The 14505-nt window shown below is 45.2% G+C and overlaps 1 protein-coding gene across 5 annotated transcripts; it reads right to left on the bottom strand.

Annotated features, from left to right (window-relative positions):
• Positions 1-907: 907 nt before the first annotated feature.
• LOC110495769 (probable ribonuclease ZC3H12C) lies at positions 908-13723 on the bottom strand. Of its 5 annotated transcripts, none has more exons than XR_002469472.2 (5): positions 13075-13723; positions 2272-3197; positions 1968-2074; positions 1631-1851; positions 908-1475 (listed from the first exon to the last, which is right to left on the bottom strand). XR_002469472.2 is itself a non-coding variant. In XM_021571187.2 (5 exons), the coding sequence occupies exons 2-4, from the start codon at positions 2274-2276 to the stop codon at positions 1649-1651; spliced, it is 345 nt and encodes a 114-aa protein (XP_021426862.2). In that variant the 5' UTR covers positions 2277-3197; positions 11361-11486; the 3' UTR covers positions 908-1475; positions 1631-1648. The 5 variants fall into 5 exon arrangements, 4 of the variants coding, with proteins under 4 accessions (XP_021426862.2, XP_036808121.1, XP_036808122.1 ...); XM_021571187.2 differs by lacking the exon at positions 13075-13723 and adding an exon at positions 11361-11486 and having other exon boundaries at positions 1968-2104; XM_036952226.1 differs by lacking the exon at positions 13075-13723 and adding an exon at positions 4307-4996 and having other exon boundaries at positions 1968-2104.
• Positions 13724-14505: the final 782 nt, after the last annotated feature.

Below are 14505 nucleotides of genomic sequence, written 5' to 3'. Positions count from 1 at the left end.
TTGACTGATTTGTCGCACATCAAATATTTTGCTCATTGCCATTTTTCAAACTTGTTCTGACAGCTCAACCTCGATGGAAGAATTAATTGTTGGATTAAACCATAGACATTGTATCTGTCCCATTATGGAGTCTGAGATCACGGGTAGCACCATTGCGGCCGTCTCCATTTTCAAGTAGTCAATTTTCTTTGAGTTGGCAAACATGGAAAGGGTGCATACAGTCACCTAGAGTGTGTTTGAACAGGCATAAAGTCAAGGTTGGTGATTTACTGCCACCTGCAGTTATGGAGTGTTTCCTCACACGTATAATTCATTGGTTGACCCCTCCCGATGACCTGGATGGAATTATGTGATCCTTAACCCATAGGAAGTCCCACCCAGCTGACTACTTCAAAATGGTGAAAGGTCTCCATGGCGCTGCCCATGCTAAAACAGGCTTTTGCGCACTACAGTCCATCTCTGGATGAAACCATGTCAGTCCGTGTACAGGGGAGTCAAATAAAGGCTTTGGGGCTGGATAAAGGGTGTGTCACACAGGGTTGCCAGTTCAATTCCAAATTAGACTTATTTTCCAACATACTTGAAATGTGATTAGTTATAACAGTGCGACGGATCAGGTGGTCACAGGTTCTAATCTTGATGAGGCCGGAGGTTTGAAGCCTGGTCTGTGTTGGATTAAGGTTGATTTTTTTTTTTAACCCAACCCTAATCACATTTGTCTCTGCCCTCAGAATTAGATGACAGGAAAACTCCAATCTGTAGTAGAGTAAAAGTTATTCTAGTACATCATGAAATTACAGAGTTACAATGACTGACTATCTGCGTCATAGTGTAGGACAACTCATCACATCTGACTGCAAGACTGCATTTCCAACAAAACAAGGACACAATGACAACCAATTGTTAATGAAGATTACAAACCAAAACTATATTTAATAGGCATGGAGTTGTCAAGCTAATAGAATACAACAGAACTGATACATCAAGCTCAACAAAACAAATCTGATTGAAAAGACACGAACACTTGAATAAAACATGGGTAACACTTTAAGGCTCCGTAATAAACAAAGTTAATTATAAACAGTACACACCATTTATTAATCATAGTCTATATATTTCCTTAAATATCCTGTTGTCAGTTTATTATTTTACCAAGTACTGCTGAAATGTCTACCAATGTCACGTCACTCAATATGTATAAAGTATAAATAGCGCTCACTTTAGATTAGGGGCTGCAAAAAGACAACTAATGTTTAATTACAGACTATTAAAAGAAAGTGTTACCAAAACATGCATAAGTTTGCTGAACATGGTTCAGAGTATTACATGTGTCGTAAAGGCATGACTTTTTGCCCTCACTGACAGTGCCAGAGAGAAGGTTCTTCGTTACAAAATAAAAAGGTTGTATTGTTTTTTAACCAACCCACTGCATATTTCAGGCAGAGGGACCTAGAGGGTCATCAGGAGACATGAACCTGGGAGGGGGGAGAGAGGAGAGGAGTTTGGAGAGGGAGAGAGATTATTAACATACTTAATCCTATACAGCCAAGCATTAGCATAATGAACATCATACCACTTCTAGGCTAAAGCAGATGGACGCTAAGCCGGAGTCGTATCACTCCTTCCTTACTTGTCGTTGACAAACTGATTACATGAGCAGCCGCTCGTCAATTAACTTCTTCCACTCTGGCTTCTCACTGGCCAGGTCGCGGTAGTTGTCGTTGGAGACGATGATGCCGTCGGACTTGTAGGCCAGCTTGACGATGAAACGGTCGTCACCCGGCGACCCTGGACCCGACGGAGTGAACACCAAGATCTTGTCCTTCTCCAGACGACGCAAGGTATCCTGGTCTAGACACACAGACAGAGAGACACAGACAGACAGAAAATTGGAGAACTGTGTAATCCAGTGAGCACTGAGGCCCATCTGAGAGTTCAACTACGTGCGTGTGTGTGTGTGTGTTTACCTGTGATGAGGGCATCAGGGTGGGACTGCTCTTTCTTCCAGGAAGGCACAAACACAGTGATGTCACGGTGACCTCGCTCCAGGAACCAATCAACAGCCAGCTGGATGCTGTAGCAGGAGAACACCTTATTGCCGTGGCTACCAGAGACAGACGTTAACTACCTTACAGGCTCTAGCATCATATCAACAATATGTAGGTGACTTTGACAAGTTACACAACTACCTTAACATAGACCAAGCAACGGGCTACAATGGAGGAAATAGGCATTGTGTGTTTTCTGTAATCATGGTTCATAGACCCTCACCTCATTGCCACGTTGCTACCGTCCAGGACGACGGGCCGCAGGTTGTCCTTGTCCCCAAGGAGGAGGTCTGTCTAATAGGGGGAGTCTGACCTACCCTGCTGCGCCTCCACATACCCACAGGTAGAAGAGGAGGAGCAGGAGGATGAGGGGGCGGGCTGTGAAGCTGTGGACCCAGTCAGCTGTTGGTTTGTCTCTGCCTTTACGGCCCAGTTTGACCAGCTCTCCCAGTATGTTGTTGATGAGTGTGTACGGTCCCAGCTTGGCCAGCACCAGCTCCTCTGCGTAGCCCAGCTTCAGGGCAAACTCCAGCTTGGACTGGTGCTCCCTCAGGGCTTCCCCGGATGAAGGCTCCCCCGACAGAGGGTCAGGAGGCCCCTCGAACCCCAGGTTCACACAGGGAGTCCTGTGTTGGTGGATGTTTGGATCAGGCACACCTCCATCTAGCTCAGATACGGACACTCCTCCAGCCGGGTTAGAACCAGTGCTGTTTCAGGCTGAATCTGGGTCACTGTCAAAGCCACGCTCTCCTCCCTCTCCTTCCCCCCAGGCGTGGGCAAGCTGCAATTTCCACTGCCCTCGCAGGCTGAGGCCTGACCCGGAGGACCACTCCCACCACTTCTACCCCAGTCTTACCGTGTCCACGTCATGAGTGAGTGAGTGAAAGAGAGGTTCAAAACGATTGGAAGAGTATTTCAGTGAGTAAAGCCAAAAGACCAGTTGAGTTCCATTACACAAGGCTTGACTTCAGTTCAAAAACAATAGGAGGGAATCCATGCTCATAAAATGTCTCGTTAAAGTTTGAATCTCACGAGACACACACCTCTGGGGTCAGTAAACTGATGAGAAACTTCAACAGGCTTGACTCTATCGACACCTGGGAGATTCATTTCTTGGCTTTAGTGAGAACAGGTAGACGGATCTGTGAGCTTCACCCGAGAGAGCAGAGAGAGAGAGCAGAGAGAGACAGAATAATTGAATATACTAAACTAATGATCCTCCATAAACCAATATTTTACATTTTGGACAAATTGTACTGCAATAAATACAGATCTTGACATATGCTCTGCGACAGACTGCTGTCTTACAATACTTCCCATATGTTTTCATAGTAAATAAGGCTATGTCTAGGCTACTCAAACGCTGAACCATATTTGGTTGTTGGATGTGACTAGCTGACCTGAGCCGAGCTCCCCAGCAGGGCACAGATTGGCTGAGACAAAGAGGGGTGCGATCCTGGGGGTGCCCTGTCCTAATTAAGAGGGGCCAGCCACAGCGTGCCACCTCCCGCCCAGCCCACGTCACAACACATCAATCTCAGGGGAAACAGAGGCTGCTCTGTTTAAACACAAATAGCCGTTATGTGTTGGGCTAAGGCCCGACTCCGCCCGTGCTTCAGGAGCATATGGTTGCTCCCCTAAGTCACTGGTTTGAACAGTAAAGGAACAGGAAGTAAATCAATAGAAACACTCAATGGTAACAATGGTAAATAAACTGCCATTTTCAAACAGGGGTTTCAATAGATCTCTTGTATTGTGAAATGGATTTGAAGAACCCCAACCTGGATGGGCACTATAAACAACTGCATATTATAATATCACGAGAAATAACAGTCAGTGTATAGCCCACGGCATCATCATTTAGTCATAACTGTGCAACAATGTGGCTACAGGGCATCATCACGTTGGCAGATACATCTGTTGAGTCTGCAGCCTCTAGCCTTTTAAAGGTTACCTAAAACCTCATCTAAATGTTTTCATGTCTGCTAAAATGTAACATCCCTTTAAAGGTGTCATGGTGGGGTGGGAGGATGGGAGTGTGCGCATTATATGAAAGAGGGCTGCTTAGCAACATGGCCCAGGGTTGCTAGGCTGCAGCGGTTGAAAGAATGTCCCCTAAAAAATATTCCAAGACAGATCCAGAGCTGGAATAATTTAGTATTCTGTGCACAAAAGGAAGACCTGGGGAAGAGGGGCCGCTCAAGTGTGTCTGACTGACGTTCCCCAACAATACAACTGCCAGTTGCACTCTGGGTCACCTCCGGTGCAGCCATTGTCGGGTTGGTGCTCTGAGCGCCCGCCGCCTGTCCACAGCCACAGAAGGGGGACTGGGTTGTGTTCTGTAGGCGACGAGCCTCTCGAAGCAACAGTCCTCCTGATGGGATGCAGAACATGCAGTGGAGGGTGTCCGGCCTGCTCTGAGGCCTTAGCTCAGCATCTTTCAACGCGTGTTCTCCAGATGACCTAGTTACTTGTTAATAAGGGGAGAGATGGACGGCAGAGATTTGAAAAAGACTTCGGTCACAAAGAGAGCAGGGAGAAAGTGTTTCAGTGTCTCTCTCTCTCATCATCATCACCCCAGAGGCTCCCAGGAGCTGCTTCAAACACGCAGATAATCCAATGTCGACAAGAAAAACCAAAACGCTGTTACAGAAATCGTATGTTGTGTAGCCTACAACCTTTTCCTCGGAATAACGTAGCTCATTATCAGTGATCGCATAACTATCAAGCTGTGTGGACTATGATGTCATGCCTTGTTGGACAGCCGCCAGGCTCAACTGCCGTTTAATTCGATAGCATCTTTCAAACATCAGCCCAGAGTCCCTCCTCCTAGTATTGGCGGTCCATTCATTGATTAAAGCACCGAAGCAGTAGGCTAATGAATATGTAACACAGGGCGTTGGGCTGGGAAGACAGCGGTGTGTGGGATGAGGGGGGGGGGGGGGGGGGTCTGGGTCTGGGTGTTCCCTCCTTGGTTCTGGTGTTGGTGGGGAAGGGGGCTGTCTGCAGAGCAGGGGCGAAAATCTGATATCAACTTTGGAGGGGACAATTACATTAAATTCTCTCAAGAGCAATTCCCGAGGGGGACACCAAAAGTAGTGCTGTAACACAGTAATATGTTAAATGTATATTGAGGAACCATAATCACTACTACTGGATAATTGATAGGTACAGTAGTTAACTGAAGGGTTGTCCCAACTTGTTAAAATGTTTAAATCATTATAATACTACTAATAATAATAGTTATAGCAGTGTTCCTTATCAGGCCTTATCAGTATCATGTATGCAGGTATTTGTATTTGCAACCAGCAATACCAAGAAAGGCCAGTAGGTGGCAATGGTACTGTACACTGAATGGGTGCAGTTTTCATAAATACAATAAACATGATGTGATCTCATCTAAGACTCTCCATTGAGAACCATCACAAAGTTGGTCTCCGTATTGAATTGATCTTTTTATTTGACTTTCTCTGATGCATTAATATAGTCATTAAATATGTGCCACTGGCCTGAGCCTACTACAACAGCTTTACAAGAACAAAAACCTCAATAAGTACAGTTCTAAAAGTGAATGAGCTACTTCAATGAATAACCCAAATAAATCAACCAAAATATCCTTCAAAAATACTTATTTATTGTTCAGTCAGTGTCTCAAACTCTTCAAACAGCAGCTATGGACAAGTATGTCACACAAAGTATGCAATTTTAAATAAAATCAAATCAAATTTTATTTGTCACATACACATGGTTAGCAGATGTTAATGCGAGTGTAGCGAAATGCTTGTGCTTCTAGTTCCGACAATGCAGTAATAACAAGTAATCTAACTAACAATTCCAAAACTACTGTCTTGTACACAGTGTAAGGGGATAAAGAATATGTACATAAGGATATATGAATGAGTGATGGTACAGAGCAGCATAGGCAAGATACAGTAGATGGTATCGAGTACAGTATGTACAAATGAGATGAGTATGTAAACAAAGTGGCATAGTTTAAAGTGGCTAGTGATACATGTATTACATAAGGATACAGTCGATGATATAGAGTACAGTATATACATATGCATATGAGATGAATAATGTAGGGTAAGTAACATTATATAAGGTAGCATTGTTTAAAGTGGCTAGTGATATATTTACATCATTTCCCATCAATTCCCATTATTAAAGTGGCTGGAGTTGAGTCAGTGTCAGTGTGTTGGCAGCAGCCACTCAGTGTTAGTGGTGGCTGTTTAACAGTCTGATGGCCTTGAGATAGAAGCTGTTTTTCAGTCTCTCGGTCCCAGCTTTGATGCACCTGTACTGACCTCGCCTTCTGGATGATAGCGGGGTGAACAGGCAGTGGCTCGGGTGGTTGATGTCCTTGATGATCTTTATGGCCTTCCTGTGACATCGGGTGGTGTAGGTGTCCTGGAGGGCAGGTAGTTTGCCCCCGGTGATGCGTTGTGCAGACCTCACTACCCTCTGGAGAGCCTTACGGTTGAGGGCGGTGCAGTTGCCATACCAGGCGGTGATACAGCCCGCCAGGATGCTCTCGATTGTGCATCTGTAGAAGTTTGTGAGTGCTTTTGGTGACAAGCTGAATTTCTTCAGCCTCCTGAGGTTGAAGAGGCGCTGCTGCGCCTTCTTCACGATGCTGTCTGTGTGGGTGGACCAATTCAGTTTGTCTGTGATGTGTATGCCGAGGAACTTAAAACTTGCTACCCTCTCCACTACTGTTCCATCGATGTGGATAGGGGGGTGTTCCCTCTGCTGTTTCCTGAAGTCCACAATCATCTCCTTAGTTTTGTTGACGTTGAGTGAGGTTATTTTCCTGACACCACACTCCGAGGGCCCTCACCTCCTCCCTGTAGGCCGTCTCGTCGTTGTTGGTAATCAAGCCTACCACTGTTGTGTCGTCCGCAAACTTGATGATTGAGTTGGAGGCGTGCGTGGCCACGCAGTCGTGGGTGAACAGGGAGTACAGGAGAGGGCTCAGAACGCACCCTTGTGGGGCCCCAGTGTTGAGGATCAGCGGGGAGGAGATGTTGTTGCCTACCCTCACCACCTGGGGGCGGCCCGTCAGGAAGTCCAGTACCCAGTTGCACAGGGCGGGGTCGAGACCCAGGGTCTCGAGCTTGATGATGAGCTTGGAGGGTACTATGGTGTTGAATGCCGAGCTGTAGTCGATGAACAGCATTCTCACATAGGTATTCCTCTTGTCCAGATGGGTTAGGGCAGTGTGCAGTGTGGTTGAGATTGCATCGTCTGTGGACCTATTTGGGTGGTGAGCAAATTGGAGTGGGTCTAGGGTGTCAGGTAGGGTGGAGGTGATATGGTCCTTGACTAGTCTCTCAAAGCACTTCATGATGACGGATGTGAGTGCTACGGGGCGGTAGTCGTTTAGCTCAGTTACCTTAGCTTTCTTGGGAACAGGAACAATGGTGGCCCTCTTGAAGCATGTGGGAACAGCAGACTGGTATAGGGATTGATTGAATATGTCCGTAAACACACCGGCCAGCTGGTCTGCGCATGCTCTGAGGGCGCGGCTGGGGATGCCGTCTGGGCCTGCAGCCTTGCGAGGGTTAACACGTTTAAATGTCACCTCGGCTGCAGTGAAGGAGAGACTGCATGTTTTCGTTGCAGGCCATGTCAGTGGCACTGTATTGTCCTCAAAGCGGGCAAAAAAGTTATTTAGTCTGCCTGGGAGCAAGACATCCTGGTCCGTGACTGGGCTGGATTTCTTCCTGTAGTCCGTGATTGACTGTAGACCCTGCCACATGCCTCTTGTGTCTGAGCCGTTGAATTGAGATTCTACTTTGTCTCTGTACTGGCGCTTAGCTTGTTTGATAGCCTTGTGGAGGGAATAGCTGCACTGTTTGTATTCGGTCATGTTACCAGACACCTTGCCCTGATTAAAAGCAGTGGTTCGCGCTTTCAGTTTCACACGAATGCTGCCATCAATCCACGGTTTCTGGTTAGGGAATGTTTTAATCGTTGCTATGGGAACGACATCTTCAACGCACGTTCTAATGAACGCGAAGCGAGGCGGCCATCTCTGTCGGCGCCGGAAGTAGTAGACATCAAATAAATAATTAGTAAGTGTACTGTCATGTACTAAAAACTGAAAACTACCATACAAAAGAACAAATATCATACTATAAACAAGGTGTGTGTGTCCCCTAGTGTTCCCTCTGGTGTAATTGCAAGGGGTCAGTGAAATAAAAAAGTGTAATGAAAGTATTTAGCACAAGGATTCAAAAAAGGTTGAGAACCACTGCTATACACACTACTGAACAAAATAACTGAACATATGTTTGCAGGTTTCAATGGATCCAACAAATTGCTGGCAGATATTTTCCCTCAAGACAATCCAGCCTGTCATGATTTACTTTACAGATAACTACGGCGTTCAGTCTCTCTTGGCCCACGCAAGCCCGTAGCCAAGTCTTTAACATGCGGAGTGCATTGAAACTCCTCTCAGCCTCACATGAAGACATTGGCTCCACAAACAAAATTCTGATCAGCACCTCCATTTGGTCAAACAACCCCTTGCACCTCCACTGGAAGCCTTCTGAGGACCTCTGCTGCTACAGGTGTATTTGTTGCAAAAGAGAGGGATCTGCACTGAAAGAGAATCTATGTTCAGCTCAGAGTACTGATCTAAAGACTCATCTAACTCCCCTGTGAGAAGCGCTCTTTCCAACTTTTGCAGGACGTTTAGACTTTCCTGGTAAAAACGGTCACCAAACAACCTCCACACCATCCAACAATTCTGCCATATAGTGATCCACTGCTTTGCCAGCAAAACGTCTTGAGTGTGATTCAATCCATGTTGTTGCTTTCTCATACAGTGCAAGGTAGCTTTCGTCATTTCTGCTGTTTACCCCATGTGCTGGATAACTGGGAACTGATTGGATTTAGCTGGTGTGCTGCGACAGTTACACAGTGGCGGTGGGTTTGGCAGTTTTGATGTGCTGTGAATTTTTCAATAGCTTTTCTCCAGTTCCTAAATCCTGCACTAATGAAGGCAGCATCTGCTCTTTGGCCAAAAGATGGCTGGCTTGAAAACCCTTGGCTACACTGAAAACACAACACTCCTTTTACTGATGGATTATAATGTAGCCAGGGGAAATCGTGAAAGCATCTCTCTTGAAACGTCAACACTCTGTTGGCAAGAGTTTGTGGTTTTACAAATTGTTTGTGTGGCTGATATGGTTTTGTCCCATCACGGAGGTAACTGTATAGTGCTGCTGGCAACAAGGGTGACACCTGGTCCTGCCGTGGCTGTGACACTGTCCTCTGAAGTCTCTTTCCCTTTCACCACCCTCACCGACTCAGTCTCCTAGAAAATAAATGTGTTTGCCATACCTACCAGTACCCAAAACTACACAATCACAACAGCAATACCATTGCCTTAAACAAATCTTAGTTCAGTCACCAGTTTAAGTTGAGAGTATCCATGGCATTTTCAAATTATGTCCCTATTTAAGTCTAAAAATGAGAGAACCTTTCATAATGTTGCCAAACAAACTTACCTGAGACTCCCTGTCCCTGCCCATCTGTCCCCAGCTCTGCTGTCTGTGTGCTCTCTGTCCCCAGCTCTGCTGTCTGTGTGCCATCTGTCCCCAGCTCTGCTGTCTGTATGCCATCTGTCCCCAGCTCTGCTGTCTGTATGCCATCTGTCCCCAGCTCTGCTGTCTGTATGCCATCTGTCCCCAGCTCTGCTGTCTGTATGCCATCTGTCCCCAGCTCTGCTGTCTGTATGCCATCTGTCCCCAGCTCTGCTGTCTGTATGCCATCTGTCCCCAGCTCTGCTGTCTGTATGCCATCTGTCCCCAGCTCTGCTGTCTGTTGCCTGCTCTGCCTAATGACAGCATTGTGAAACATTTCCATTAGCATTTCACTTCTTTCTAATGAACATTTTATCAACTTATCTTTGAGATATTAGGCTACTAGGGTTCTTACTTTGCGTTTTGGTGTACTGAGAAATACTCGGATGTCCGTCTTTTTTCTGCCATTTTTCTACCTGGCTGGCTACACACACAGTGTGCAGGTTATTTACAGTAGGAGATGGGCAACTATCATTCTAGATGGACTTCGATCTTAAAGGTTGCTAGCTAGTCAGCTAGCAAATGTGATACGGATTGCAGTGACAGTTGGATTAGTTCACAATTTACACAACGTATGCTGCAACCTTCTGTAAGTTTAATATAGTTTGTTTCATATTGGCTGGCTTCCAACAGTAGCTGCATTTGCAGAGCTAGCGAGCACCAATTCCGTTTCTGTGGTGTTTGCTATAATCTTTGATATCTTCAGTTTATTCCAAGATCGGCACACAGGTACTTCAAAGTGCCCTAGCGACAATGTAGCTTTTGCAACAAGACCATTAAAGATATTTAGAAGAGAGTGTAGTTCTGTTCAGTTTATCGCTAACCTTATCACAGGGACTTCGAAGCACTTCAGCTGCATGCTGATCTTGGAATTTATTTTACCAGGTAGGTTGACTGAGAACACGTTCTCATTTGCAGCAACGACCTGGGGAATAGTTACAGGGGAGATGAAAGAGACAATTGTAAACTGGGGATTATTAGGTGACCGTGATGGTTTGAGGGCCAGATTGGGAATTTAGTTAGGACACCAGGGTTAACACCCCTACTCTTACGATAAGTGCCATGGAATCTTTAATGACCTCAGAGAGTCAGGACACCCGTCTGAAAGACGGCACCCTACACAGGGCAGTGTCTGTGGGGTATTGGGATATATATATATATTTTTTTAGACCCGAGTAAAGAGTGCCTCCTACTGGCCCTCCAACACCACTTCCAGCAGCATCTGGTCTTCCTTCCAGGACCAACCCTGCTTAGCTTCAGAAGCAAGCCAGCAGTGGGATGCAGGGTGGTATGCTGCTGAATTAACTGACGATAGCAAAGATTCCATCTTTGACGACGCCACATAGCTCTGCAAATTCAGCTATTGTGTGTGAACCCTGCCAACATAAAACATCGCTATGGTGCGATTGACTGGAGTAACCTCACGTTAGTTACGTGCATTGAGTGCCTTTCAGACGGTAGACACGTACTCTGTTACCTTGCCAGCTAAGGAACACTACATTGCATTGCTAGTTTCTCTCATTGACTCAAATAGCTGCTAACACTGGTTTATGTTACTGTAGCTAGCTAGCAAACATCAGCTAACCACTAGCTAACATAGAGAGTGACCTGTAATTTAATGCAGCGAAATGAAGACTGGTGACGGTTAAACATGTGTCTTCTTGTATTGAGTGGTAGAAGTAAAGAACTATCTAACATATCCTTTGTTTGAACTACTTACTGGAGGTCAGGCACCAACGACAGAGTCTCAGATTCCCCACACACGCAGAGTACCTGCATCATGTGTCAGTACTGAGCGCTGGGAGGCAGTGGATCAAACCATTGTGAGGTAAAGGGCGGGGGGTCTCAATCTTTTGAAACTTAAAAACGCCCTATTAAGTGTCTATAATCAGCACAAGTGCTTTCACTGCATATTATTAATATTATTGGAATTACATAGTTATGTTTACAGTGATATATTGGGGGGGGGACAAATCATATTTTTCCAGGATAGGGGGGACGCTCAACCGTCCCCCCGCTGCGTCTGCCCAGCCAGACAGAGTCAAGTGACACTAGGATGAGAACCTTCTCTTCTTCATCCTAAAAAAAAAAAATCACAACATTGTCCCTTCCCCATCTCATCACTCATACTCCACCACCCAGCCAGTGAGAATGTTTCTAGTACCTTCATCTCAGTGGACCAGTTTTTCCAGTCATGCTCATCCAAAAGTATTTTGAAGCAGAGCAATAAACAAATGATTAACCTTAATTTTAAAACCAAACTATTATCAAACTGGCCAAGTCTTCAATAGCGTCTTAGAATTTAGAACGAGGCCTAAACCACAGACATGAAGCGGAGTTTGATTCTCATTCACTTTCGGAGAGATTATTCCATCAGAGAAAGTAAGAGGAAACAACTGTACTCCACAATAACCTAATGGACAGAGTGAAGAGAAGAAAGCCTGTTCAGACTAATAACCTAAAACACAAGGCCAAATCTACACTGGAGTAGTTTACCAAGAAGACAGTGAATGTTCTTGAGTGGCCAAGCTACAGTTTCAACTTAAATCTATTTGAAAATCTATGGCAAGACCTGAAAATGGTTGTCTAGCAATGATTACAGAATGAATGGGAAAATGTTGCACAATCCAGGTGTGGAATGCTGTAAGAGAAAGACTCACAGCTGTCATCGCTGCCAAAGGTGCTTCTCCAAAGTATTGACTCGGGTGTGAACATTTAGGAAAATTGTATTTCTGTATTTCATTTTCAATAAACGTGCAAACATTTCTAAAAACTGGTTTTCACTTTGTCATTATGGGATATTGTGTGTAGATGGATGAGAATTTGTTTATATTTAATTCATTTTGAATTCAGGCTGTAACAACAAAATGTGGAATAAGTCAAGGGGAACACTTACTGAAGGCTCAGTATATCTAGGTCAAATTCAGACTTTCCTAATAGATGATTCTTTTCAGTATGAAGTGAAGCATAACTTGCTACAATCTCCTCACGATGTGTTATTTTTCACTAAACTGTAAAACCAGAATAAACTAAATGTTGAAACAAAAATGTGCACAGTCAGCGTCTCAAAACATACACCCTCTCGTGCTAAAAGTCCCTTAAAGAGGCTGTGAAAAGACATTTGCCCCAAAGCCCTGTGAGAGCCCATAAGAAAGAGAAACCTGTCACCAGGTGTGGTGAGACAACGTGTTCAAAAGGTGACCACTCCACTGGTGAAGAGACATGCCCTTGGTCAAACATAAATCACTACACATTCCAAGGAAAAATAACACATGAAGGCCTAATTGGGTACAGCGAAATACTTGTTTTCTTAAAACTCTTATAATTCTGTCAGAAGACATTTGACATAAGCCTATTGAAATGCTGCATTGAAACAGACATGGTTTAATGGGAAAGATTGCCTAAAATAGTTAAGGCCTAATATCTCCACTTACCCTGACCTCAGCAGAACATCCAACAGCCAAACAAAGCAAACCTCTTTAGTAAAATGTCCTTAGGGAGATAACTTGGTTCATTCCAGCATTAGAGAAAGCTTTTGGTTTTAAGTTCATAGATCCCTGCTCAACAGATGTGAGCAAAAATTAAGTATTTCACATTCCAAACACTTCCTACTCTTCAAAGCCAAAATCCAAGGATAGTGTGTTGATCATAAGGCACAGTTTTTTTCCAAGCCAGTCAGGCAGGTTGAACAATGAGTGGCTCAACAGATGGAGCTACAATGTCGACCATTCCTCGGATAGACACTTGTTGCCTGGCTTCACCAATGGGAGTGCAGTGACCTCACAATGAGACACACAAACGCAGACAGGCAGACGCATATGAACCCATTCTCCTATAGGCATGCGCAGACAGACAGACACACAAACGCAGACAGGCAGACGCATATGAACCCATTCTCCTATAGGCAAGCACAGACAGACAGACAGACAGACACACAAACAGACAGGCAGACGCATATGAACCAATTCTCCTATAGGCATGCACAGACAGACAGACACACAAACAGACAGGCAGACACATATGAACCCATTCTCCTATAGGCATGCACAGACAGACAGACAGACAGACAGACAGACAGACAGACAGACAGAGACAGACACACAAACAGACAGGCAGATGCATATGAACCCATTCTCCTATAGGCATGCACAGACAGACAGACAGACAGACAGACAGACAGACACACAAACAGACAGGCAGATGCATATGAACCCATTCTCCTATAGGCATGCACAGACAGACAGACAGACAGACAGACAAACAGACACATATGAACCCATTCTCCTATAGGCATGCACAGACAGACAAACAGACAGGCAGACGCATATGAACCCATTCTCCTATAGACAGACAGACAGACAGACAGACAGACAGACAGACAGACAGACAGACAGACAGACAGACAGACAGACAGAGTCACTCTGAAAGGCTCTTCCCTTGTGTGACCAATGAATCAACGGGGAGGTGTATGGCCAATAATAGAAGCAGACAAAGGGAGCCATGCAGGCAGCTGCAACATGAGGCCAGCGCTGCTAGAACACAGGCCTGGGGTGAGGAACACCTGGCTAGCTGGGGAACTGCAGCAGCTCTAACCCCTTTGTTTTTGGCTTGGTTGGGGTGAGGGTCAGGGTTACACACTTCTACTGGGGTAAATCATGTTAAAAGCATTGCATGTCCTTACAGAGAATAAAAGAGGGGAGGGGGGAGTCGCAGTGGGGTGAAAGGGGACAGGATGGGCATGTAGGGTGGGCTGGAATGAGGATGAAAAGGGGGACCTTTTTATTGTTGCGGGAGGCACACTAAGGGAAATTACTTAGAAGCACAAAAAAATAGTTTAGTTCCTGAACTTTAAGTTGGGATAAACA

Source organism: Oncorhynchus mykiss, chromosome 18, assembly GCF_013265735.2.
Source record: "Oncorhynchus mykiss isolate Arlee chromosome 18, USDA_OmykA_1.1, whole genome shotgun sequence".
NCBI lineage: Eukaryota > Metazoa > Chordata > Actinopteri > Salmoniformes > Salmonidae > Oncorhynchus > Oncorhynchus mykiss.
This window is presented reverse-complemented; position numbering and strand designations above follow the sequence as displayed.

Excerpts from the sequence above, each read along its gene's own strand:
- LOC110495769 (XM_036952225.1), bottom strand. The coding sequence starts at position 11,422 with ATGATGCAGGTACTCTGCGTGTGTGGGGAATCTGAGACTCTGTCGTTG. Across the intron at positions 10,065-11,360 it reads TCGTTGGTGCCTGACCTCCA|CCAGCCAGGTAGAAAAATGG; the intron begins GTAAGTAGTTCA and ends CTGTGTGTGTAG. Across the intron at positions 9,895-9,995 it reads TCAGTACACCAAAACGCAAA|GCAGAGCAGGCAACAGACAG; the intron begins GTAAGAACCCTA and ends TGCTGTCATTAG.